This window comes from Anopheles ziemanni, chromosome 3, assembly GCF_943734765.1.
Source record: "Anopheles ziemanni chromosome 3, idAnoZiCoDA_A2_x.2, whole genome shotgun sequence".
Lineage (NCBI taxonomy): Eukaryota > Metazoa > Arthropoda > Insecta > Diptera > Culicidae > Anopheles > Anopheles ziemanni.
The window spans coordinates 94,415,964-94,441,084 of NC_080706.1; the positions used below are offsets into that span (position 1 = coordinate 94,415,964).

Genomic DNA, 25,121 nt, shown 5'->3' on the forward strand with positions numbered 1-25,121 from the left:
CAATATTCAATCGAAGATATACTATATAGTGACCGAAAGTTAGTTAATAGAGACAGGGGTCTGGTAGCACCGATTTCCAATTTCATGGTCCGATCGAACCAGCTATGGGAAGTTGTGCTACTTCTGGTAAACAATATGGACAGAGAATTTTCAGAGCTTTCACTGCTATTTCCCAACAACTATTTCCCAAAGAACAAAAAATAATGGAGACGCCTGGTGTTCGGTAGGGAGTTAAATGGCAACACACGGTAGAACAATGTCCCAAATAATTTACGTTCCAAATGGTATGGTCGTCATCGTCTTTAAAAACCATTCTCTAGAGAATGGCTCACTCATCAATCCATTCATCCAACTGTTTTCCTTCCCTGGAAAGTGTTTCTTTCGTTTCAACCACGACCATATCATCCTTCTAAACACTATCGTTTTCTCTTTAACTTTTAATATGCTAGTAGGAGCAGCAACCAAATTTAATTACAGTCGGAAGTTGGAGAAGGGACACTAGAAGGGTTTTACAGGAACAAAGTAAGGTTAAGGAGACTATTTAAACCAACCATACAACCAGGATGTTGAAATTATCAGCTTTTGGAAACGGATGACAAATAGATACAAAGTGATAAAAATTCAATTTAGAGTGAAATGTTTCAGCTCAAAACGAAGTTACTGATCGACACAGGAAAGCCATTAGCGAAATGGTTAGTTGTCGAGTTCCGTTATGCACAACTGAAAGTGCATTACAAATACACGAGGTACCGTCGATAGGGCTTACTTGTATCTCCCACTCGCGTGGATCCTCGGGAATGCCTACGTGGAATAATAACAATCTAGCATGACTATTATATGGTAAAGGTGTATGGTACGGTAAAGCTATACCCGACTAGCAAAATATTTACGATGATATCAACATAACTGTGGTATCATGCAAAAATGTTTGGGATATAAAACAAAATTATTTCTCTTTGTTATACAACCATGTTTCGACTAATTGTTGACAATTTTATTTTATATTTTTCGCCCCTCACACGTCACATCACTTTTCACGAGTCATTGAAATAAACGCTTTAAACCTAATTCTACTTTCTCCCACACCGCCGCGAAACCACCAGCTCACCAGCTGCAATGGTTTCCCATCTTCAAACCAACGACACGACGGAAAACACTCTGTACATTCTGTATTCCCGAATACAACCAGCCGGTGATGCGGTGTAGATGGTTTCTTGATGAAGGCATATCCCAGGGACTGCCACCACACCAACTCAGACATCCAACTGCTGCCACCACGCAAACGAGAAAAAGGGGGTACAGTGTACGCCGCCGTTTATACGCGTATCGCCTTCCGGGTCCCATTCATCCGGTCCGTCCATCCGTCCTTCTATCCATCCATCATGTCGTTTATCGTTCCGGTTTACCTGCAAGAAATAGTGTGATCTAAACCTCAAGTTCACAAACCCATTCGATGGAAAGATGGAAAGAGCAAAGGGCAACCACAAAATCGCACACGCTTCCCATGGAATTGGTTGCGAAACGTGATCGTTAAGTGAGGAGAGAATGTAAATTCGTACTGTTGCTGTTATTCGCGCTGCTACCCGTGGTCGTGTTGCTGCTGGTGTTGCCCGTACCGGCACCGGAGGAGCCGCCGCCTACGCCACTGCCGCCAGTTGCACTGTTGCCACCACCGGTACCCCCGCTGCCACCACCTCCGCCACTGCTACCCGTGTTCGTGCTGTTACCGTTCGCAACGAACGGCGTGCCGAGACCGTACAGGTGACCAGAATATTTCGCATTATCGATATTATCCTCAAAGAACATCTAGGGCGTACAACCGAGCGCGGCACACGGTGATGGGGCACAAGAAAGAAAGAGAAAAATCAGAATCAGAATGAACGCGATCAAGTAATTAGAGACGGCTCCGATAATCTCGACAGTTGTCACTCGTGTTGTTTTCACGAACATTCGATGCGTGTATCGTTCTTTGGTCAGTAGATGGATTTAGGGTGAGGCAGGAAAAACACTGTTTGCATATGCTTCTTCGCTTTTCAGCTGATAATAATTCTATTCTACCGTTCCAAAATTCAAATAAATCTACGATGGAATAATTGCGCAAAACGTTATTTTAAATAGGTGTAAAATCCCTCGGAATTACGCGTTTCCACTACGGTTTTGTACTAATTGTATAGATATATCACATTTTTAAACGACCCTCTCTCCTTTGGTAGAGTATCGGTTTTTCTTGTGGAAAAGACAGCTAAATGAATGGACTGCCAGTACGCGATGCCGTCACGATGTGCAAATTCATCTGGCAGTAATGTATGTAATGACATGAGGCAAGAATATGCTACTCCTCCGGTTTCCCGTGTCGCTTCAGGCGGGTATCGATGTGGTTCAATGCCTGAAGCAATGACCGCTCGATACGCTCGGCACAGTGACACTCGAAGCTGCCGATACCGCTGCTGTTGCGGCTCTGATTCGGGCTGCCCAGCGAGTGCGGCTGCTGACCATCGAGAGCCCGCGAGCAGTCGTCGATTGTACCAGTTGCATAACATCCCTTCGTATGTACCTCACGCATTTTGAAGAAAGCCATTCCCGTAAGCAGCGAGTCCGAGCCGGCCTGATGCTGCGGACCGACGCGTCGCAATTCCAGCTGGTCGGCGACCTCCTGCAGACCGCCCTTCAGGTTTTTGCACGACTTCATTAGATACTTCACGTCATAGATGGTTGGGAAGTAGATTCGCAGCAGCTCGAAAAAGTCGCCCTCCTCCACCGGCAGGTTCTGGTCGGTGAGCAGCTTCAGCAGGTAGGCAAAATCGTATCCCGAGTGGAAGCTAAGCCACTTGATGTTATCCATCAGCACGATACCCGACGTGATCAGCAGCTCGGCGAAGTCCAACGGATCGATGCCGTCCTCCTCGTGCTTCTTGAACTGTATACCCGAGTTGAGTAGCAAGTCAATCGAGTCCTGTGCGTACATATCCTCGCTGAGATTGAACTTGAAGTTGAACTGCCATGTCGAAAAGCCGGCCGGCGTGCGCCCGTCGTCGTCCATGAAGGTTAGCCCGAGTTGGATAATGCGCAGCAGATCCACGTTACACCGCAAACACTGGTACTGGTAGTCCGCCGGAGACCGGAAATCGCCGACCGGACGGGCGACCACGCCCGGGAACTCAGTGTCCATCGCGACGTAATGATACTTCTGCACTACGTGGCGTATTGTGCGGAACTCTTCGTCCAGATTATGTCGCCATACATCCCGAATGCCACACTCTTCGTTTGTTTGTGGGTTCATGTTTCCTCCGCCACCACCACCTCCACCTCCGTGACCTCCGCCGCCACTAACTGCCGATGGCATTGCCTGTACGACATGATACAAATTGTGAATCAATGACGGAAAGTCATTCGCCAGTCAACGATGGCGGTCTTAAAGGATTTAAGCTTACCTGAACCTCAGTTTGCGGCTGTACTGTATGCTTCTTGTGTTCAGACGACTCTCTATTCGAATTGCGATGGCGCAACCTATCGACACCGGTATGACAATTGATCTCTTTCTCCTCCTTTTCGACAGTTGACTCCAATACGGAGTGCTGCTTCGGTGGCTTTTGTGTCGTTGAACCTAACGCAGGCTTAGTTGTTTCGTTACGACTGATAGTACTGTCGTCGTTTCGTAAATCAGCTGGGTAGTTTATTGTTCCAATATCCTTCGACGGTTCCTTCGCCCGACTCGGTGATGTACCTTCTACTATTCCTGATGTTGAACTCTCCGGCACCGATGGTGTTTTCTCGGCTGCGATGAGCGATTCACTTTCCCCTTGATCCGTCTCTTCCCGTATTTCGCCAGCGTCTTCGGGCAGGTCAACCGTTTCGTCAGCCACGGTCTTACCTTCTCAACTGTAACTACAAGGCCGCGGTTCAAGTGGACACTTTTCCCTCGCGTAGCAGCAAACTCGAACACTCCGTGATGCAAGGAAATTGTGCTACAGCAGCAAACAACCAAATATCCCTGTACAGGTTCTACTCAGCTCGTAGGACTTGCTTTTCACAACTGTTTTGAGACTGCAACACTTTACGCCAATCCGGAAGAGTATTGTTCACACCAACTTCTGATTCTTGCGCTGGAGGCCAAGAGATGCGGTCACTTCGCCACTGGTGCAATCTTCTCCGTTGGACATTGCAATGGCGTTGTAAAGAAACAGCGGGCAGCCATGTAAAGTGAAACAAAAAGAAAGTTTAACCAAGCACTCCACCAGTCGGTGACGCTCCTGTTACCCACCGCGCGTACAGCTTACGTCGCTTGTTCTTCGCACCCCAAACAACCGTTCAACTTTGTTAATGTCAAAAAAGTGATTTTCAAGAACCAAACCGGGTGTCTCCTTCATCCCAGCCAAGATGAGTGACGATTGTGAGGCTACTGTCGCCAAGAGCTTTGACATTTAGATGTGATAACTATGTTGAGTAAAAGTAGTGAAAATTCAAATTCATCAAGCAAAACCTCGTGGTTCATTTTATTTTAGAATAATAATTATGCGATTGCTTGCTCATGGATTCGACGGTCATCTATTGAGTTAACATTTTACCAACGTCTATCAAATATGTACACCAAGGTATCTATAAGGTTATTTTTTATACATTTTAACCTACTTTATCACCTATCCTTGATCGTCTACAATTTACAATGTCAATAAACTGTCAGTAGAAAACATTCGAATCGATTGCATTTGTAAGTAAATAAATACATTGTGCACGATATGGCGAACGAAATGGTTGTATTGTTCGGCAATTGTCGATTTTGTTTAAGTGACCACGATCTCATTCCTTTAGTAAAAGCTTGGAATAACGAGTCATCAATCCAAGATGTAGTCTATTACACTGGTATTGAGGTATGTTATCCAGTCCTCTACTGCAGTAATATCATTTTACGTGATATGTTGTTACTTTAGCTTACAGACGACGAGCAATTATACGCTCCAATCTGCGACAAATGCTGCCAAGTTTTGGAAAAATTCGTCGCTTTACGAACCACGGCGTTACAAAATGAATCCACGTTCAAACTGCTCTTTACGGCACATATCGAGAGATTTAAAGGCGATCCCATATCGATTGGAGCAGATCAAACATTGTTCACGACTTATTCGCACCACGATTCCGTTGAAACAAATCTAATCGAAGATGATATGAACAGTCAAGAACCGCATTCGGAAGCTATAGATGAACCTTCCTCTTCGAATCTAGTTGAAAGCGATGATGCATATTCCAGTGAAGAAATTTATAAAGAACAAGACAACTTCGTTGAAAAGAGTGAACAATCTGCAGAAAACAAATTGAACAAGCCCAGAGAACTCTGCAATATATGTGGAAGACTGGTATTTTCTTACAAAACTCATAGTTTTACACATACCAAAGAGAAAAAATATTCATGCCCCTATTGCCCGAAACAATTTTCAATGACACATTATCGGAAGCTCCATGTACAAACATTTCATGAAAAGAAAATCTTCAAATCCTGTGAAATATGTGGTACGGACTTTATTCATCGCAACACCTACAGTAGTCACATGGTAAATAATTTAGTTTAATGTTAACAAACAAGGCCGGTGGAGGGATCTCCTTCGCCGATCTTGTTTTGATTATATTACAAACCACACATCATTTTTGTTCGCAGATATCGAAACACGGTATTGGCAAAAAGTACGAGTGTCAGATTTGTTCGAAAACCTACTATCGGTCCTCTCACTATACTCAACATTACAGAAGCGTGCACGGTAACGAAGAGTTTCCATGTACGAAGTGCTCCCTGGTTTTTAAATCAAAGTAAGATTTGTTCGCTTATTTCCTTTCCGACATTCAAGAATGATTAATGATGATCTGTCTGTTTCCTTTTTTCCTCATTTAGAGATAATCTACGAGATCATCAATCGGTACATTCAGACGAGAAACCTTATGGATGCAGCTTGTGTCCAAAACGTTTCAAAAAACGGGAAGCTAGAAAAAACCATGAACTTACACACAGCGGCATACGATTTTCATGCAGCCTTTGTGAAAAATCGTATCGGTACAAAACCTTACTTACTATGCACTACAGAAAACATCATGAAGGTACACCACCCGCAGAAAATAACTAAGATGATAGCGACACATAAAATTATTAGAAAAAATAATAAAATAAAAATCAATTCATCAATCATTTGTGCTTTCCCAACATTTTCATTTTTGTCGAATCAATATGTATTTGATTTTCTCCCACCTTTTAAGGTTGCCGATTTCAACACGATTAGCTGTTCCAAATACCATATTAATTCCATCATCACAGGATATTGCTTCACGATAAAAATCATTCATTAAATACAGATCAGTGCGCATTTTTAGTTATCAAAGCATTTACATTACATACATCAAAGTATTCTCTAGCCGAGCATATTCACGATCGTATAACCACACCCTAAGCACAAACAATTCAATCAACTTATCGGTGACATTTCTGGTACCTTGTTTGTAAACAAATCCTCCATGGTGAAAACGGCACACCATGGCGAACGCAGTTTGTAAAATTTTGGATATCTGCCGGTTTTGCTTGCTTCATGATGATTTAATTCCTATCACGCAAGCTGTTGCTTCAATGGTAACAGTTCAAGACATAGAAAACTTCACTGGGATACAGGTGAGCTCAAATGTTTTCCCTTTTTCGTGGGTGTAACGTTGTTTTGTTTTGCAGATCACCGATGAAGAACAGCTATCTTTTGCCATTTGCAAAAACTGCTGCAAAGTGTTAGAAAACTCGGTTGCTTTCCGAAACATCTGCCTCAACAATGATGTGGTATTTAAACAGTTGTTTTCTGTGGTAATAGAGAGTATAAAGGAAGAGGAAAATGAAGATTCGACACAAATACAAGATGACTCCTCGAACTTTGAAAGCGATGATCAAATTGGGGCAGAAGGACCATCATTTGATGCCAGTTATTCTAGTGCCAGTGACGCTGAAGATGTGCACTCAGCTCCCGTAGCAAGGCCAATAACGAAAGGACTTGCGAGTGCGAAAGCCAAGGGCAAGGCTGACGAAAAACCAAACACTTCTACCGAACATAAAATTGAAAAAGAAAAAACAGTTTGTTATACCTGTGGCAAACTTGTTACAAACCTACCAAACCACATGATACATCATAACAAGGAAAGGAGGTATAGCTGCCCACACTGTCCGTTAAAAATGTCAAATGGAACGAATATGAAAAAGCATATAGAGGCTGTGCATGAAAAGAAAATAGCTAAATCTTGCGAATTATGCGGTGAAGGATTCATTCACATGTCTACTTTCGTACGTCACATGGTTAGTAGTGGAAACGGAAAGAATCTTTCGGAGCGAATCTTGTCTCTACTAATAATATGGATAACACTACTAATAACTCTTTCAGACAATCAAGCATGGCATCGGCGGAACGTACGAATGTAAGATTTGTTCGAAAACATTCAAGCAAGTAGACAGATACAGACATCACATGAACAAATGGCATAAAACTAGAAAGGAACACAAGTGCACGATATGCGACAAGGTTTTCAATGGGAGGTAAGGACAGTAAAAAAAACATTAATGAACGTGCATAGCTGAAGATTAAACAATTATCTATTACCTTTTAGCCAAAGACTCAAAATACATCAAAGCGTGCATTCCAACGATCAACCTTATGCATGCAGAATATGTCCAAAACGTTTCAAGAGTAAGGAAGCGAAAAGAACGCATGAAATAACCCACACCGGAATCCGATTTTCATGCACTCTATGCCAACGATCATATAAGTATAAAAATCTTCTTAATAGGCATTACCGGTACGATCATGGAGCTGAACCATCTGTTGATAGCGACAATAATCGAACATAAATCTAGTTTATTTCCGATCTGCGTATTTCATGTAAACTACAGAAAACTATGTATCTTCAATATACAGGTAAAATAAATGTTTTGCACATTACGCAATTGATATGATAAACAATATATTATCGGACACGGATCGATTTTCTATCACAAATCTATGGCGTATGGAAATTATATGTACATTAGCAGGAAAGCGAAGGAAGAGGTGTTGGCGGAATTTCGCATAACCTCGGTTATAAAACGGTTTTATAACGTCAAGCTTGCATATCAAATAATACTGATGCATGGACTAGAACGTAATGCTAAGAGCATTGAGAAGTTCAGATATATTTTAAAAAAAACCATTTAAAACAACAAAAATCGTTTTTAGCGAATCAATCTGAGCGGGCTCTACTTTGTTAAATTGCTTCGAATAGTGCTTTTATCCAATTGTGAAAACGATTATGAAAAATAAGTTACGACTTATCATAAAGGCACGTTGTTCTTGAATTAAGATAAGTTTTAACAACTGATTTACTTGGGAGACGCCATGCAATTACCAACATGGCATTTAAATGCTGGCTTTGAGCGCGAAATCCTCTGCTGTCAGCTCAAGTCACGTCTGATTGTTTGACATTAACGCCAATGACGATGAATGTTTATAAACAAACAACAGTTCCAAGATTGGAGAATGGAGAACACCACGCGTGAGATTTCTAATATTTGTCGGTTCTGTTTGTGCGAGAACGATTTACTTCCCGTTTCAAATGTGGCTTCTTCACTATTGACTATCGAGGAAATCGAATACTTCACCGGCATACAGGTGGACTTTCCTCATTTTAGCAATCTCTAGGATCTAATGAACTTGAACAGAATGTTTTGTTTTACAGATCACCGAGGAGGAACAGCGATCATTCGCCACGTGCGAAACGTGTTGCGGAGCAATAAAAAAAGCAGCTAGATTCCGAGCAAGTTGTCTGAAAAATGATCATGAATTCCGAGAGCTCTTTTCGGTACTCGTCGAGAGTGTGTTACAAGTAAAAGATTATACTTGGGACGTTACATATGGAGATGAAGTTGTAGAAGAAGGACCGATGATTGAACCTCATGAAACCAGCCTAATAACAGTTCAGTTAACTGATGATAATATTTCACAGTTTCCTTCAAGAAACCTTATATCAGCAAACACCAGTCAAAAAACAAACTTCTCACAATCGGATGATGATTCGGAATGGGAATACAAGCGGCATATAAAACAACTTTGCCCTATTTGTGGCAAAATGGTAACTAACGTAGGTCTTCACATTTCCAGCATACATGACAAGGTAAAGAAATATTCGTGTCCTCACTGTCCGTTAGCAATGGCACTTAAAGGTAATTTATCAAGGCACATAAATGAGGTCCACAAGAAAAAAATTATTAAAACATGCGAACAATGCGGCAGAGGTTTTTGCAATAAAAACAGCTACTTGAGTCACATGGTATGTACAAACTAAATCGAACATTCTCGTAAAACAATTGAAAGTGACTAATTTCTCTATTTTACAGACATCAATTCATGGAACTGGCGAAAGATACAAGTGCCAGATATGCTCAAAATCATTCAGTCTACTATCATCCTGTAAGCAGCATATGAGAAGTTGGCATCTAAATCAAAAAGAGTTCAAATGCACAACTTGTAGCAGTACATTCAAGCTAAGGTTAGTTCTTCATCGTTAACTTCAAATGACCTACGTACTACTACTGTATGTATCTGTTTTACTTAGCGCAATAACTAATAAGGGTACGTTTTTTTTTTGCAGAACACAACTAACCAACCACCAAAAGGTGCATTCCGATGAACATCCTTTCGCTTGCAGCATTTGTCCGAAACGTTTCAAGAGTGGTACTGCAAAAAAAAATCATGAGATAGCGCACTCTGGTTTTCGATTCAGCTGTGAACTTTGTACAAAGTCATATCGATATAAATGTCTTCTAAACATGCACTATAGAAAGGATCACGAAGGCATGATACCTTCAAAAATGAACAATGACTCGAATATAGCCGAGTTCGAGTCAGTGTCGAGTTCTAAAGACAATTAATAAAATTAGCCTAATGAAATAAGGAAAAAGTAAGGATTCAAACATAGAAACTAAATCTTTTGCAATTTATTTTACTAATAGTTTTTTCTTTGAAAAGCCTAGAACGAGTTTAAAATCGCTACGTTAGCGATGTTAACGAGTTTTTTTATTAGACACCTCTCGCTTTAATCCAATGCCGGTAACAGTTCACGAATAAAATCATTTTCATCAAATCGTTACTAAATCGTTCTTAACTTTAAAAACCCAATTTGCCATAAGGATATTAGTTTGCTTTACAAATTAGCTTCTGTGACTCATAGAACACTGATGAACTTAAACAAAGGATGTTGTTATATTAATATTAAACAATTTAAAACAGGTAAGTTAATAATGAGCGCTGGGGCTCTCCACCTCGACGGCGTGGGTTCGAATCCCAACCGAGACCGGACCCTCTACGGACCCTGTACGAGAGGACTGACTATCCACGTACACAAAGGGAAAAAATCTTGTAAGAACAAAGACGGTCGTTACGCCAAGAAGAAGAAGTTAATATTGATTTGTTAAAACATTTGAGGGTATTACAATTGGGAGCGCGGAAACGATACACTTCTCGACACTGCCCCATACAAAAGGTAAACAACACTTTGAAAAAAGCGAAAAAATGGCTGGCCGTCTCGACGATCCAAAACGACGCCACCTACGTGTCGAGACGATGCGCGGAAACGAAACGACGCGGCTAGCCATTTTTTCGCTTTTTTCAAAGGTGTTGTTTACCTTTTGTATGGGACCGCGACGAGAAATCTGACAGTTCGTATCGTTTCCGCGCTCCCAATTAAAATACCCTCAATTAATTTACTCTAGTTTAGAGATGCTACCTGCAACTTTATTTTTGTAGCGACCGTGTATCTGCACCTTCAGATCTAACCATCTGTGGATCTTGACATCAACATCAGTTCTAGCAAATTGTTTATAAACAATCTGTACAGCCTACCGATGGCGTCCACCACGCGTGAAATTTCCAATATTTGTAGGTTTTGTCTCTGCCAGGATGATTTACTTCCTATATCTAAAGCAATTGATTCAATCTTTACTGTTCGTGATATAGAACACTTTACTGGCATCCAGGTAAGTTCGTTCTGATGATAAAAGTTCTTGGTTATTATGTGACATTGTTTTGTATTGCAGATCACAGCCGATGAATTATTAGCTTTTGCGATGTGCGAGAGTTGCCAAAAAATCTTGGAAAATTCAGTCACATTTCGCATCAATTGTTTGAATAATGATTTACTATTCAAAGAACTTTTCTCAGTGCTCATCGAGAGCGTGAAAGACGAGTCGAATACTATTACCGACTATGCAAATACAAAGTTGGATTGTACAATGATTGAAATTCGGGAACAGGTTGATACAGACGCTACACGAATCGATATTGAATCGATTGCGAGCGATCTTGGAGACACAGACCAAATGAGTTCAGGGTCAAATCTTCAAAATCAAAATGTAATTCAAGCTTTTGAATCGAATACAAGTGCTCTTGGAGACACAGATGAAACCAATGCAGAAGTTAAAAATGGTCAAATCAGCAGAAATTCAGGAAGCCAAAACAAACCCGATAAACTACAATCTTATGCAACAAAAACGCACCTGATACAAACATTTTCTAATAAGAAAAAACTGTGCCCTATTTGTGGAAAATTGATAATCAATATGCTGCCGCACGTTGCCCTGCATGCGAAGGAAAAGCAATATGCTTGCCCACATTGTAACGTGAAAATGACTCATAGAGAGAATATGAAAAGGCACATAGATGCCGTGCACCTAAAAAGAATTGTTAAATTTTGTGAAGAATGCCGTCAAGGATTTATACACCAAAAAATGTTCGTACGACACATGGTAAGCTTTGGGGATCTTAAGCTTGGCATTCAGTTATTAATTCATGGGGGCGGGATATTTTTTTTTATTTTCAAGATGTCAGTGCACGGAATTGGTAGAACTTACGATTGCACAATATGTTCAACGACATATAAACTGGAAGCTCAGTACAGAACTCATGTAAACAAATGCCACAAGCCTCCCAAAGAATTTTTGTGTACAAAATGTAATATGATATTCAATAACAGGTAAGTAACATTTCTATTTCTTTTTAATGATTCTAGAATAATATGAGATATTTTTTCCAGAAGAAACTACGTAGTCCATCAACGTGTGCATTCTGACGTTCAACCTTACGCCTGTAGTAAGTGTACGAAGCGTTTTAAAAGTTCGTATGCTAGAAGAACGCACGAGTTAACCCACACAGGAATTCGATTTTCATGTGAGCTATGTGATAAGTCGTATCGGTACAAAAGTCTTCTTAATATGCACTATAGAAAGGAGCACAACGGAGCGAAATCTTCAGATATTTATGATGATGGTGAAGACGAATAAAGTTGTTTCAAATGTCGGGATTAAACCCGACCCAAACAGTATTCCATTAAACATGGATTAAATTTCAAAAATCATGTGCAGTACATAAAAATAAAAAAAACGATAAATATACATTTCAAACCAGAACGTGCGCTTATGTTTCTGTTATTCCTAAAATACGCTTATCGAATAACGTTCGAACGTGTGTCAGGACCTTAAGCTTCTTTCGTTAAAATGTCATTGAGGAATTCCGGAGCAGGTTTACCTATCGGTAAACAATGCCACAAATGCCCAATTCACCACAATGCCGAATACAACTCGCAACATTTCCAGTATTTGCCGATTTTGTTTGGCCAAACACGGTTTGATTCCAGTTTCGAAAGCAACAGCTCCCCGACTTACTATCCAAGATATAGAACTGTTTACTGGTATTCAGGTAAGCTCTATGTTCTACGAAAAACCATTTGGTCATTGACATTGGTTTGGTTTTACAGATTAATAATATGAACCTACCGTTGTTCGTAATATGCGAGAGCTGCCGAAAAACGTTGGAGAACTCAGTTAAGTTCCGCACCAGTTGCTTAGCCCAGGATATGGTGTTCAGACAGTTGTTTTCCATTCCCGAGGATATTGTGAAAGACGATGTTCCAGCGCATACGGTACACCCACAAGATGAGTTATTGAACTTCGAAGGTGTTAGCCGAATGAAAACAGAAAAAACATTGACTAGATACAACCTATGTAGAGCAAATGATCCCGCATTAGTCGAGCGAACGATCACTGGTTCACATAACATGCATACTAAACAGTATTCGCAAGATGAAATAGAACAGGAAACAACGAACGAAGACTTTACAGCTGATCAAAACCATAGCGAATCGTTCACTGATACGAAACAGAATGCAAAGCAGCAGCGTAGAAAGATACTTTGTGTTACATGTGGCAAATTAGTGAGTAATATCTACCTGCATGATAACGAGCAGCACTCTAAAGAAAAAATCTATGACTGTCCGCAATGTCCGATGAAAATGACGAATAGAACGAACATGAGAAGACACATAGCGACGGTACATGAAAAGAAAATAACGAAAACGTGTGACCTATGCGGTGGTGGGTTTGTACACTTATCCACCTTTTCTTCTCACATGGTAAGCAAAAACGTAAAACAGTTAATGTTTAAAAGAAAGTACTGATTGTTTTGTTTTCTTTTGAAGATGTCAGCACATGGTATTGGCAAAACATACGAATGCAAGTTATGTGAAAAAACGTTCAAGCAGCCTGCCGCATACAACAAGCATGTCAATAGGTGTCACACGCCTGCGATAGAGTACACGTGTAAAATTTGCAATATGGTGTTTCATCGAAAGTATGATAAACCTACAATGTTTACTTCATCCATGTGACATTTTTTTCCTTCCACAGGAAAAGGCTCAACATTCATCAACGCGTGCATTCCAAAGAGCAACCTTACGGCTGCAATATCTGCTTCAAGCGTTTTAAAAGTTCTTATGCAAAACAAACGCACGAATTGACGCACACTGGAATTCGATTTTCATGTGAATTATGCGATAAATCCTACCGTTATAAAAGTCAATTGTCTCTACACAATAGAAAGCATCATGATGCTGTGTTTCCGCACCGGTGAACAGTTAAGATAAAATGTGTTAAGGCAAATAAATGCAGTATAGACCGTCAGGAACTGGAAATAATGTTGTACATTCTATAGTTAACGAATAAGTAAATCAATTCAATTGCTAAGTTGAAAATTCAAAATTTCAGCCCCCACCGAGCGTATAATGTAAATTATAATTTAAAACAGCTATTTTATAACTGGTTTAAGACAGTGTATTGTATGTATTGAGATTACAATTAATATCGACTCAATTTTTCGAAAATCATCAAAGCATGACGAAGAAACGCTTGAAACGCAATGGTTTCCCATCCATCGCACCTTCAATATTCTACTCCCCTTGGCTGTTTGACAAAAGAAAGATGTTAGTAAACAATTGTGTTTCCCCCTAACCATGGCGGAATCAATGGGTGAAATCGCTAATATTTGCCGGTTTTGTTTGTCTCAAGATGGATTAATACCTATTTCGAAAGCTACCACTTCCCTTTTCACCATTCAAGATATGGAACACTTCACTGGCATTCAGGTAAGTTCTTTCAACTCGACGAAATGCTTTGCAATACTACAGCATTGGTTTTGTTTTGCAGATCAACAATGTGGAACAGCTATCGTTCGTGATGTGTGAAAGCTGCTGCAAAATATTGGAAAACTCAGTTGCTTTCCGCAGTGCTTGTATCAAAAATGATATTATATTCAAACAACTCTTTTCAATACTCGTCGAGAGTGTGGCAGACGATGTACCGGAATCCATCATGGATATGAAAGATGAGTCTATCTCATTTGAAAGCGATGATCAAATCGATACAGAAAAATCCATCATTGATGACTGTTCATCAAGTGCGAATGATCACGAAGACACTGAACGAACAATGCAGAGGAACATATCGTATAATAACAGGGCAAATTTGCAAGATCCAAATACAGCAATGGTTGCAAAGTGCAGTAGAAAAAAGAGGAAGATGGCGAAGAGAACCAGCCCTAAAGCACTATGTCCCATATGTGGGAAATTCGTTAAAAACATCATTACTCATGATAATGAAAAACATACGAAAAAGGTGTATCATAACTGCCCACATTGTCCTCTAAAAATGGTAAATCATTCCAATATGAAAAGACACATAGAAACAGTACACGAAAAGAAGATTATTAAAATCTGCGAAACATGCGGAGAAGGATTCGTTCACCATAATACGTACAAGTCTCATACCGTACGTAAAAAATCATCAAGAAAATTTAATGAAGTATTTATAACACTTTTTATCTTCCTAGATGGCACAACATGGAATTGGTAAAACATACGAATGTAAGGTATGCATGATAACGTTCAACCAGTTTGCCAGCCATAACAGGCATATGAATAAATGGCACAGGCCAGAAAAGGAGCACACATGCAAAGTTTGTAGCATGGTTTTTAAATCAAGGTAAGTTTTCTCTATGAGAGCTTATGACTTTAAGCAGCAAATTATGTTGGTACTAATAAGCATTCTATTTAATTCCTTTTTCTATTTAATGCGGAAAACAACAAAGCCAATCTTTGAGAATCCACCAACGTGTGCATTCAGACGAGCAACCTTTCGCATGCAGATCCTGCCCAAAGCGGTTTAAAAGTTCTTGCGCGAGAAACGCGCACGAATTGGCTCACACTGGAATAAGATTTTCCTGCGAACTTTGTCAACGATCCTATCGGTACAAAAAATTATTAGCCATGCACTACAGAAAAGATCATGACGATGAGCTACCATCAGAGCATAACAATCATACTGAAAATGTGTAAAATTCTGCTAATAGGGATGAAATAAAAATCATCATACGTATATCGTATGGCTTCAGAATGTACAGCACTATGAAAATCCGGTTCTCAAGAACCTTTAAATAATTTTCCTCCAAGCTTTTCGACGTGAAATAATTATGTATGCTGAAATCAAAACCATTTTTTTCAACAACTATCCAATTTAAATTCAATGAAATTGGTAGACATCGTCGATCCGAACCATTCGACACGCCACAAAAAAAAAACGCTTAAAATCATTGCACTTTGCAACAACGCACCTTCAATATTCTACTACCCTTGGCTGTTTGACAAAAGATAGATGATGTTGGTAAACAATTGTGTTTCCACTAACCATGGCAGAATCAATGGGTGAAATCGCCAATATTTGCCGGTTTTGTTTGTCTCAGCATGAATTAATACCTATTTCGAAGCCTACCGCTTCACTTTTCACCATTCAAGATGTGGAACACTTCACTGGCATTCAGGTAAGTTCTTTCAACTCGACGAAATGCTTTGCAATACTACAGCATTGGTTTTGTTTTGCAGATCAACAATGTGGAACAGCTATCGTTCGTGATGTGTGAAAGCTGCTGCAAAATATTGGAAAACTCAGTTGCTTTCCGCAGTGCCTGTATCAAAAATGATATTATATTCAAACAGCTCTTTTCAATACTCGTCGAGAGTATGGTAGACGATGTACCAGAATCTATCATGGATATGAAAGATGAGTCTATATCATTTGAAAGCGATGATCAAATCGATACAGAAAAATCCATCATTGATGACTGTTCATCAAGTGCGAATGATAACGAAGACACTGAACGAACAATGCAGAAGAACATATCGTATAATAACAGGACAAATTCACAAGATCCAAATACAACAATGGCTGCAATGTGCAGTAGAAAAAAAAGGAAGGCGGTGAAGCGACACTACACTAAAGTACTATGTTCCATATGTGGGAAATTAGTTACAAACATCATTACTCATGATAATGAAAAACATACGAAAAAGGTGTATTATAACTGTCCACATTGTCCTCTAAAAATGGTAAATCACTCCAATATGAAAAGACACATAGAAACAGTACACGAAAAGAAGATTATTAGAATCTGTGATACATGTGGTGAAGGATTTGTTCACCATTCCACGTACAAGTCTCATATCGTACGTAAAAATTCTTCAAGAAATTTTATTGAAGTATTTATAACACTTTTCATCTTCCCAGATGGCACAACATGGAATTGGTAAAACATACGAATGTAAGGTATGCATGATAACGTTCAACCAGTTTGCCAGCCATAACAGGCATATGAATAAATGGCACAGGCCAGAAAAGGAGCACACATGCAAAGTTTGTAGCATGGTTTTTAAATCAAGGTAAGTTTTCTCTATGAGAGCTTATGACTTTAAGCAGCAAATTATGTTGGTACTAATAAGCATTCTATTTAATTCCTTATTCTATTTAATGTGGAAAACAACAAAGCCAATCTTTGAGAATCCACCAACGTGTGCATTCAGACGAGCAACCTTTCGCATGCAGATCCTGTCCAAAGCGGTTTAAAAGTTCTTATGCGCGAAGAACGCACGAATTGGCTCACACTGGAATAAGATTTTCCTGCGAACTATGTCAACGATCCTATAAGTACAAAAGTTTATTAGCCATGCACTACAGAAAAGATCATGACGATGAGCTACCATCAGAACAAAACAATCATACTGAAAATGTGTAAAATTCTGCTAATCTGCATGCAATAAAAATCATCATACGTATACCGTATGGCTTCAGAATGTACAGCACAATGAAAATCCGGTTCTCGAGAACCTTTAAATAATTTTCCTCCAAGCTTTTCGACGTGAAATAATCAGGTATGCAGAAACCAAAACCGTGTTTTTCAACATCCATCCAATTTAAATTCAATGAAATTGGTAGACATCGTCGATCCGAACCATTCGACACACCATAAAAAAACGCTTAAAATCATTGCACTTTGCAACAACGCACCTTCAATATCCTACTACCCTTGGCTGTTTGACAAAAGATAGATGTTAGTAAACAATTGTGTTTCCACTAACCATGGCAGAATCAATGGGTGAAATCGCCAATATTTGCCGGTTTTGTTTGTCTCAACATGAATTAATACCTATTTCGAAGCCTACCGCTTCACTTTTCACCATCCAAGATGTGGAACACTTCACTGGCATTCAGGTAAGTTCTTTCAACTCGCCGAAATGCTTTGCAAGACTACAGCATTGGTTTTGTTTTGCAGATCAACGATGTGGAACAGCTATCGTTCGTGATGTGTGAAAGCTGCTGCAAAATATTGGAAAACTCAGTTGCTTTCCGCAGTGCCTGTATCAAAAATGATATTATATTCAAACAGCTCTTTTCAATACTCGTCGAGAGTGTGGTAGACGATGTACCGGAATCCATCATGGATATGAAAGATCAGTCTATATCATTTGAAAGCGATGATCAAATCGATACAGAAAAATCCATCATTGATGACTGTTCATCAAGTGCGAATGATAACGAAGACACTGAACGAACAATGCAGAAGAACATATCGTATAATAACAGGGCAAATTCACAAGATCCAAATACAACAATGGTTGCAATGTGCAGTAGCAAAAACAGGAAGACGGTGAAGAGAACCCGGCCTAAAATACTTTGTCCCATATGTGGAAAATTAGTTATAGACATAGTTAACCACGATAATGCACGACATTCGAAAAAGGTGTATTATGATTGCCCACATTGTTCTGTAAAAATGATAAATCGCTCGAATTTGCTAAGACACGTAGCCACAGTGCACGACAAGAAGATTATTAAAACCTGCGAAACTTGTGGGGAAGGATTCGTTCACCATAATACGTACAAGGCTCATATCGTACGTAAAAAAATTGAAATTGTAATGAAATATTAAATTTAATGAGGGATTTTACGACACCTTTTTTATCTTCCTAGATGGCACAACATGGAATTGGTAAAACATACGAATGTAAGATATGCATGATAACATTCAACCAGTTTGCCAACCATAATAGGCATATGAATAAATGGCACAGACCAGCAAAAGAATACACATGCAATATATGCAAGAAGATATTGCCATCAAGGTAAGTGTTCTTTAACTAGGAAATTATGTTGATACTTGTAAACACCTAATTCTCTTCAATTTCTCTGAACAATCAAGCAAGTCTCTGAAAAACCATCAACGTGTGCATTCAGACGAGCAACCTTTCGCATGCAGATCCTGTCCAAAGCGATTTAAAAGTTCTTGTGCGAGAAGAACTCACGAAATAGTTCATACAGGAATAAGATTTTCCTGTGAATTATGTAAACGATCCTATCGATACAAAAGTCTATTAGCCATGCACTACAGAAAAGATCATGACGATGAGCTACCATCAGAACAAAACAATCATACTGAAAATATGTAAAATTCTGCTAATATGGATGAAATAAAAATCATCAAACGTATAACCTCATCAGCTACAGAAGGTACAGCACAATGAAAACCTGGTTCTTAAGAAGCATTAAATAATTTTCATTCAAACTTTTCGACGTGAAATAATTATGTATGTTGAAACCACAATCTTTTTTCTTCACAATCATCCAATTGGAATGCATTGGACATAAGGAAACAACGCCGAACCGAAGCATGGGTCGGAGGATGAATAAACGCTTAAATCACGGCACTTTGTTGCACCTCCAATATTCTACTACCCGCTAGGCGATTTGACGTTTTGAAGAAAGTGTTGGTAAACAATTATACCATCCTGCTATGGTTATGGCGGAATCAATGGGTGAAATCGCTAATATTTGCCGGTTTTGTTTGTCTCAAGATGGATTAATACCTATTTCGAAAGCTACCACTTCCCTTTTCACCATTCAAGATATGGAACACTTCACTGGCATTCAGGTAAGTTCTTTCAACTCGACGAAATGCTTTGCGAAACTACAGCATTGGTTTTGTTTTGCAGATCGCCGATGAAGAACAGCTATCGTTCGCAATGTGTGAAAATTGCTGCAAAACGTTGGAAAACTCGGTTACTTTTCGCAGTACCTGCATTAATAACGATGTGATATTCAAACAGCTCTCTTCTATATCCTTTGAGAGTGTGTTAGGCGAAGAAAAAGATGAACGTTTAACAGTTGGAAGTGAAGTTCAAATTAAAATAGAAGAATCTCTTATTGATGAATTGTCATCAAGCACGAATGAATCAGAAGATTCAAACGGAATGATGGCATGTCCAACAAACGAAAAGTACGCTCAACATTCGAAAGGAACAGTGAAAAAGGAAATATCTGGCGATAAACGCACCAAGTCGCCAGAGCTAAATCCAACAAAGATTTCAGCATTCGGTGAGAACGATAAAATTCAGAAGAGAAAAAGAGGAAGAAGAAGAGTACATGAAAAGAACCTCTGTACTTTTTGTGGAAAATTTGTGACCAACATCTTTAGTCACTATCGAGAACAACATACAAAAGAAAAACTTTATGATTGTCCATATTGCCCTATAAAAATGACAAGCTCTGGAAACATGAAAAAGCACATAGCGTTAGTGCATGAAAAGAAAATAACTAAAACTTGTGAAGTATGTGGAAAGGGGTTTGTCCACAGAGCAACATACTTGTCTCACATGGTATGTAAAAAAAATTAACTAACTGTTACGAATCATTGTCACTATTGTGTTTCATTTTGCTTTTTCAGATGGCAGAACATAGTATTGGTAAAACATACGAATGCAAGGAATGCTCGAAAACGTTCCAACAGGTAGTTTCTTATAGAAGACATGTCAACAGATGGCACAAGCCATTAAAAAATTATGCTTGTAATATTTGCAACATGACTTTCAATCTAAAGTAAGTACTTCTTCCAAGCATCATTATATGTACAATATAAGTAATACCTTCTTTGTTGCAGAGTAACACTCAATGGCCATCAACGCGTGCATTCCAACGAGCAGCCTTACGTATGCAGAACCTGCCCGAAGCGTTTTAAAAGTACTAGTGCTAGGAGAGCACACGAATTAACGCACACTGGAATTCGATTTTCATGTGAACTCTGTGATAAATCGTACAGGTATAAAGGTCTTCTTAATATGCACTATAAAAAGGATCATAATGGCGCGATACCTTCAGAAAGCAGCAATCATGGTGACGATAGGTGAAGTTATTGTTTTGAATGGAATAAAGCTCATAAACGTGAATTCTACACAAATAAAAAAAAATTGTTTTACCAAATTTGACGTGATATTGTGACCAAATTATTACCGTATATTGTGCAATATATAAATTTGAAGGTTTGATTATTCCCCAATCGACAAGTATCGATGACCCCCGATAATCGGCATTCTTTTATAGTTAATTTTGATTTTCAGTTCTTTAACTTTACTTAATACGAAATAGCCACTCATTCACCATCCAATTTACTTTCCAAAGCCAAAACGGAAATGATTAAAATTTGCAAAATTTGTTAAAATAAAGGAATCTGTGCCAACTATGGCACATTTATAGTTATTTGAATTTTTGATTAAACATTTCACGTTAATTTTATACGCGGAAGCATCTATAGGGCACGTGATGAAAAAACGCTTAGATCACAAACTGACCGTGTGACGAACGTTCAATAGGGGACATATGAGAAAACATGTTTTCTTTGAGATGAAGATTACCAAATACGTATATTTAAAAATTGTGGAACACCCGATACTCAGTATTCTCAAATAATTGGTTAAAATCTTTAAAGAAATATACTGAAAAACGCTTGAATCGCATCACTGGACATGTAACGAACCTTCAATTTTCCTATACCCTTTGGTCGTTTCATACTTCAGGGCCTTTATGTTGGTAAACAATTATACTTTCTAAATACCATGGGGGAATCAGTGAGTGAAATTTCCAATATTTGCCGGTTTTGTCTGTCTCAAGATGGATTAATACCTATTTCGAAAGCTACCGCTTCCCTTTTCACCATCGAAGATGTAGAACACTTCACTGGCATTCAGGTAAGCTGCATTGCCTCAGAAACCTTTGCCTTGGTGAAACTACATCATTGGGTTTGTTTTGTAGATCTCCGATGAGAAACAGCTATCGTTCGCAATGTGTGAAAATTGCTGCAAAACGTTGGAAAACTCGACTTCCTTCCGCAGAACATGTACCAATAATGATGTGATATTCAAGCAGCTCTTTTCTATACTCGTCGAAAGTGTAGGTGCCGATGTAAAAGACGAATCTTTACATATTTCAAGTGAAGATCAATTTAAAATAGAAGACTCACTTATTGATGAATGGCCATCAAGTGGGAAAAACCCCGAATACACTGACCAAATTATGGATAGCTCAACAGTTCAAAGATGTACCGAAAAAACGAAATTGAAAAATCTAAATCGAACAAAAATATCAAACAAGTTGCGTACGAAAAGAGCGGGTTCCAAAAAAAGACATCTATGTTCTATTTGTGGCAAGTTCGTAGCCCACATCAGTTATCATAACAATGAGCAACATACGAAAGCAAAACTTTATGACTGTATCTATTGTCCTAAAAAAATGACTAGCTCATGGAATATGAAAAAGCACATCACGTTAGTGCATGAAAAGAAAATAAGTAAAACTTGTGAACTATGCGGAAAAGGGTTTATTCATCCACATACCTTCAAGACTCACATGGTACGTATGAATTATATGCAGCTATTAGTGCATAAGCACTACTAATATGTTTTATTTTCTTTTCCCAGATGACTGAACATGGTATAGGTAAAACATACGAATGTAAGGAATGCTCAATGACATTCCAGCAGAGAGCCTATTATAAAAGACACATCATCAGATGGCACACAGTCCAAAAAGATTATACATGCACAATTTGTAACATAACTTTCAATCAAAAGTACGTTCAGTTGAAGCTATGGTGCGAGTGCTCAGTACAAATTATGTCTTTTATATTTTCAGATCAAAACTAAACATTCACCAACGGGTGCATTCTGATGAGCAACCTTACGCATGCAAAACTTGTCCAAAGCGTTTTAAAAGTCCTTATGCGAGAAAAACACATGAATTAACGCACACAGGAATTCGATTTTCCTGCGATCTCTGCAAACGATCATATCGGTATAAAACTCTACTAACCATGCACTACAGAAAAGATCATCATAATGTAAAAATTACTGCGGAACAAAATAATCTTAGCCAAAATGTGTAAGTTTTGATTATGTGTATTAAATAAAGTTCACAAACGTAGATCCTAAGTCAGCTTCATAATAATGGCCGATGTTCTCCTAACGGCTTTCTTAGACGTTTGAGATTAGTTTCCCTAGATGTTGCTTTTACTTAATTCGCATTTGTTTAAGTTTAATCGGGTCGTTAGAAAATCTCCGTTTAATCAGCGAACGTATAGGCACCACTTGAGTGTATGGCATGTTACTCATAAAGAGTACACGTGCACGACTTGCAGTAACGCTTTTTTTTAAATTAACCTTGTCCATGTAAAACATGTTCAAAGCACTGGAATTCACGAGTTAACTAACGCATGGGCTCGATTTGCATGTAGACTTTGCGATTTTGGAAATGAATGTAAAATGAGTTCAATTTCAATAAAGCAACCTGGAATAGAATCTTTTAAATAGTATGTTTAACTGATATATGGATGTGTTTAATGAAGACAGAAGAATACTAGATTGAACATATCGTCATGGTAACTTTTCTCGTTATGCTTTACTGCAATAAACGAATTTTTTAAATTGGTTCCTATATGCTGTCAGTCTCTTTGCTTTGTTCTTTCTTCTTCTTTTTACCGTTTGCTGGCAGTATTTGACATTCAACAACGCTAGGTTTTTGTATTTTGGAATCTCAAAAACAACATCATTTTATCATGACTGCCGTTTCACTAGAAATTTCAAACATTTGTAGGTTTTGTTTGTGCCAAGATGTGAATTTTTTGGTTTCTTTAGAAAAGCTGATCGATACGAAATTCACCATAGGAGATATAGAATACTGTACTGGCGTTCGGGTAGGTTAGTAGCACACTTTTAACATACAGCCGCAATTAATGTTACTTGCTTGTTTTACAGATCCCGGAGGAGGAAACATGCATTTATGCGATTTGTGAAACTTGTTCCCACAGTTTAGCAACATCAGTGTCCTTCCGTTTCCTGTGCTTGAAGAGTAATATTCTTTTCAACCAGCTGTTTTCTGAATCTAACGATAGGCATAACGTCGAGGAATCCAATTCTACAGACGACAGTGATCATGCTAAAGTTGCTACGCTGGAGATAGAAATTCTTGTACCAGATGACCAAGTCATTAACAACACTGTAGAGTATCTCTCAAATGATGAGGGTGATTTTGACCAACAATCATTTGGCAGTGTTGACGAGTGGAGTTTGGTCGAACCAAACCTTGCAGCAATCGATGAACTTGTATCACCATCAAAAGCTGCCGAAACCCGCGGCTCTATTGAAGCAGTTCGGAAAAGCAAACCAAAGAACCTAAGCAAACCTTCCAAGGAAAAGAAATCGAGTAATGTGTTAGGCAAAAGCAAAAAGCTGTGTGGTGTTTGTGGAGCCATGGTTTACGATTTAAAAAATCACATTCGAATTCATAGCAAAGAAAAACTACTCTCTTGCTCACTTTGCAATGCTAAAATGGCTGATCGCTCCAATCTGTTTAGACACGTTCAAGCGGTACATGCAAAGAAGGTTCTCAAAACTTGCGAGCTATGCGACAAAGGATTTACTTCATCCAATTCGTACATATCGCACATGGTACGAGCAGTTCAAAAGAGAGATTAGAAGAAATATTCACAATTCACTTCATTGTTAACTTTCAGCAATCGCAGCACGGAATCGGCAAAACTTATGAATGTAAAATATGTCTCAAATCATTCAAACATCCCTCAAACTATAAGGATCACTTCAACCGACTTCATCATGTTAAGCTGGACTACAAATGCCGAGTTTGTGGAAAGTTATTCAAAGATAGGTACGTCTATCCTCATTTCATTTCCGTAGTAGATTTGGCCTTTTAATTTTGATAAAGTTTGTCTCAATTTTATTTTAGAATCAGTCTAAAAACACATCGCAAAGTACATTCTGCATCGAAACCCTTTGGCTGTGACGAATGTTCGAAACGATTCAAAACTCGTTATTCCAGAAATACGCACCAGCTTACACACAGTGGTATTCGATACTCCTGCACGTTATGCACTAAATCGTACAAGTACAAAAATTTACTCAGAAATCACTGTAAAAAACAACATTCTTCTGTAGAACCGGCGCAAACCGTAGATACTGAACAAATAACTGTTTGAAATTGAAAATATGTTAGTGATCGCAATCTGCATTAGGAGGAAAATTGAATGTAGATTTTGTTTCCTTTTTTTTTGTTCAGAAACTCTTATCAGTATCAGAAAGGGATA

At 38.8% G+C, this 25,121-nt stretch overlaps 11 protein-coding genes across 13 annotated transcripts; 10 read left to right on the top strand and 1 right to left on the bottom strand.

The window, feature by feature from the left end:
• Positions 1-995: 995 nt before the first annotated feature.
• Positions 996-4,316, bottom strand: LOC131289927 (CCR4-NOT transcription complex subunit 7). 2 transcript variants are annotated; one of them, XM_058319276.1, is made up of 4 exons: positions 3,432-4,316; positions 2,555-3,346; positions 1,560-1,806; positions 996-1,406 (listed from the first exon to the last, which is right to left on the bottom strand). In XM_058319276.1, the coding sequence occupies exons 2-4, from the start codon at positions 3,341-3,343 to the stop codon at positions 1,390-1,392; spliced, it is 1,053 nt and encodes a 350-aa protein (XP_058175259.1). In that variant the 5' UTR covers positions 3,344-3,346; positions 3,432-4,316; the 3' UTR covers positions 996-1,389. The 2 variants fall into 2 exon arrangements, with proteins under 2 accessions (XP_058175259.1, XP_058175258.1); XM_058319275.1 differs by having other exon boundaries at positions 996-1,425.
• A 2,192-nt stretch (positions 4,317-6,508) lies between these two features.
• LOC131288066 (zinc finger and BTB domain-containing protein 17) lies at positions 6,509-7,550 on the top strand. The gene is made up of 3 exons (XM_058317165.1): positions 6,509-6,646; positions 6,701-7,309; positions 7,395-7,550. The coding sequence occupies exons 1-3, from the start codon at positions 6,515-6,517 to the stop codon at positions 7,548-7,550; spliced, it is 897 nt and encodes a 298-aa protein (XP_058173148.1). The 5' UTR covers positions 6,509-6,514.
• A 962-nt stretch (positions 7,551-8,512) lies between these two features.
• On the top strand, positions 8,513-10,087 carry LOC131287908 (zinc finger protein 227-like). 2 transcript variants are annotated; one of them, XM_058317002.1, is made up of 5 exons: positions 8,513-8,654; positions 8,722-8,868; positions 9,144-9,312; positions 9,380-9,531; positions 9,634-10,087. In XM_058317002.1, the coding sequence occupies exons 2-5, from the start codon at positions 8,816-8,818 to the stop codon at positions 9,911-9,913; spliced, it is 654 nt and encodes a 217-aa protein (XP_058172985.1). In that variant the 5' UTR covers positions 8,513-8,654; positions 8,722-8,815; the 3' UTR covers positions 9,914-10,087. The 2 variants fall into 2 exon arrangements, with proteins under 2 accessions (XP_058172985.1, XP_058172983.1); XM_058317000.1 differs by having other exon boundaries at positions 8,519-8,654; positions 8,722-9,312.
• Positions 10,088-10,880: 793 nt separating this feature from the next.
• Positions 10,881-12,407, top strand: LOC131285885 (myoneurin-like). The gene is made up of 4 exons (XM_058314739.1): positions 10,881-11,017; positions 11,078-11,785; positions 11,861-12,012; positions 12,401-12,407. Exons 1-4 carry the CDS (start codon positions 10,886-10,888, stop codon positions 12,405-12,407), a joined length of 999 nt encoding a protein of 332 aa, XP_058170722.1. The 5' UTR covers positions 10,881-10,885.
• Positions 12,408-12,602: 195 nt separating this feature from the next.
• On the top strand, positions 12,603-13,989 carry LOC131285886 (zinc finger protein 14-like). The gene is made up of 4 exons (XM_058314741.1): positions 12,603-12,734; positions 12,793-13,446; positions 13,513-13,664; positions 13,721-13,989. Exons 1-4 carry the CDS (start codon positions 12,603-12,605, stop codon positions 13,941-13,943), a joined length of 1,161 nt encoding a protein of 386 aa, XP_058170724.1. The 3' UTR covers positions 13,944-13,989.
• A 333-nt stretch (positions 13,990-14,322) lies between these two features.
• LOC131285887 (zinc finger protein 709-like) lies at positions 14,323-15,708 on the top strand. Its single transcript, XM_058314742.1, has 4 exons — positions 14,323-14,454; positions 14,516-15,136; positions 15,198-15,349; positions 15,456-15,708. The coding sequence occupies exons 1-4, from the start codon at positions 14,323-14,325 to the stop codon at positions 15,700-15,702; spliced, it is 1,152 nt and encodes a 383-aa protein (XP_058170725.1). The 3' UTR covers positions 15,703-15,708.
• Positions 15,709-16,052: 344 nt separating this feature from the next.
• On the top strand, positions 16,053-17,493 carry LOC131285888 (zinc finger protein 596-like). The gene is made up of 4 exons (XM_058314743.1): positions 16,053-16,184; positions 16,246-16,866; positions 16,928-17,079; positions 17,186-17,493. The coding sequence occupies exons 1-4, from the start codon at positions 16,053-16,055 to the stop codon at positions 17,430-17,432; spliced, it is 1,152 nt and encodes a 383-aa protein (XP_058170726.1). The 3' UTR covers positions 17,433-17,493.
• Positions 17,494-17,776: 283 nt separating this feature from the next.
• LOC131285889 (zinc finger protein 54-like) lies at positions 17,777-19,289 on the top strand. Its single transcript, XM_058314744.1, has 4 exons — positions 17,777-17,908; positions 17,970-18,590; positions 18,668-18,819; positions 18,897-19,289. Exons 1-4 carry the CDS (start codon positions 17,777-17,779, stop codon positions 19,141-19,143), a joined length of 1,152 nt encoding a protein of 383 aa, XP_058170727.1. The 3' UTR covers positions 19,144-19,289.
• Positions 19,290-19,468: 179 nt separating this feature from the next.
• LOC131285890 (zinc finger protein 14-like) lies at positions 19,469-20,917 on the top strand. The gene is made up of 4 exons (XM_058314745.1): positions 19,469-19,625; positions 19,687-20,349; positions 20,418-20,569; positions 20,631-20,917. The coding sequence occupies exons 1-4, from the start codon at positions 19,488-19,490 to the stop codon at positions 20,875-20,877; spliced, it is 1,200 nt and encodes a 399-aa protein (XP_058170728.1). The 5' UTR covers positions 19,469-19,487; the 3' UTR covers positions 20,878-20,917.
• A 665-nt stretch (positions 20,918-21,582) lies between these two features.
• Positions 21,583-21,977, top strand: LOC131285891 (uncharacterized). Its single transcript, XM_058314746.1, has 3 exons — positions 21,583-21,714; positions 21,779-21,928; positions 21,963-21,977. The coding sequence occupies exons 1-3, from the start codon at positions 21,583-21,585 to the stop codon at positions 21,975-21,977; spliced, it is 297 nt and encodes a 98-aa protein (XP_058170729.1).
• Positions 21,978-23,576: 1,599 nt separating this feature from the next.
• LOC131285892 (zinc finger protein-like) lies at positions 23,577-25,018 on the top strand. The gene is made up of 4 exons (XM_058314747.1): positions 23,577-23,714; positions 23,776-24,468; positions 24,534-24,685; positions 24,764-25,018. The coding sequence occupies exons 1-4, from the start codon at positions 23,577-23,579 to the stop codon at positions 25,011-25,013; spliced, it is 1,233 nt and encodes a 410-aa protein (XP_058170730.1). The 3' UTR covers positions 25,014-25,018.
• The last annotated feature ends 103 nt before the right edge of the window (positions 25,019-25,121 follow it).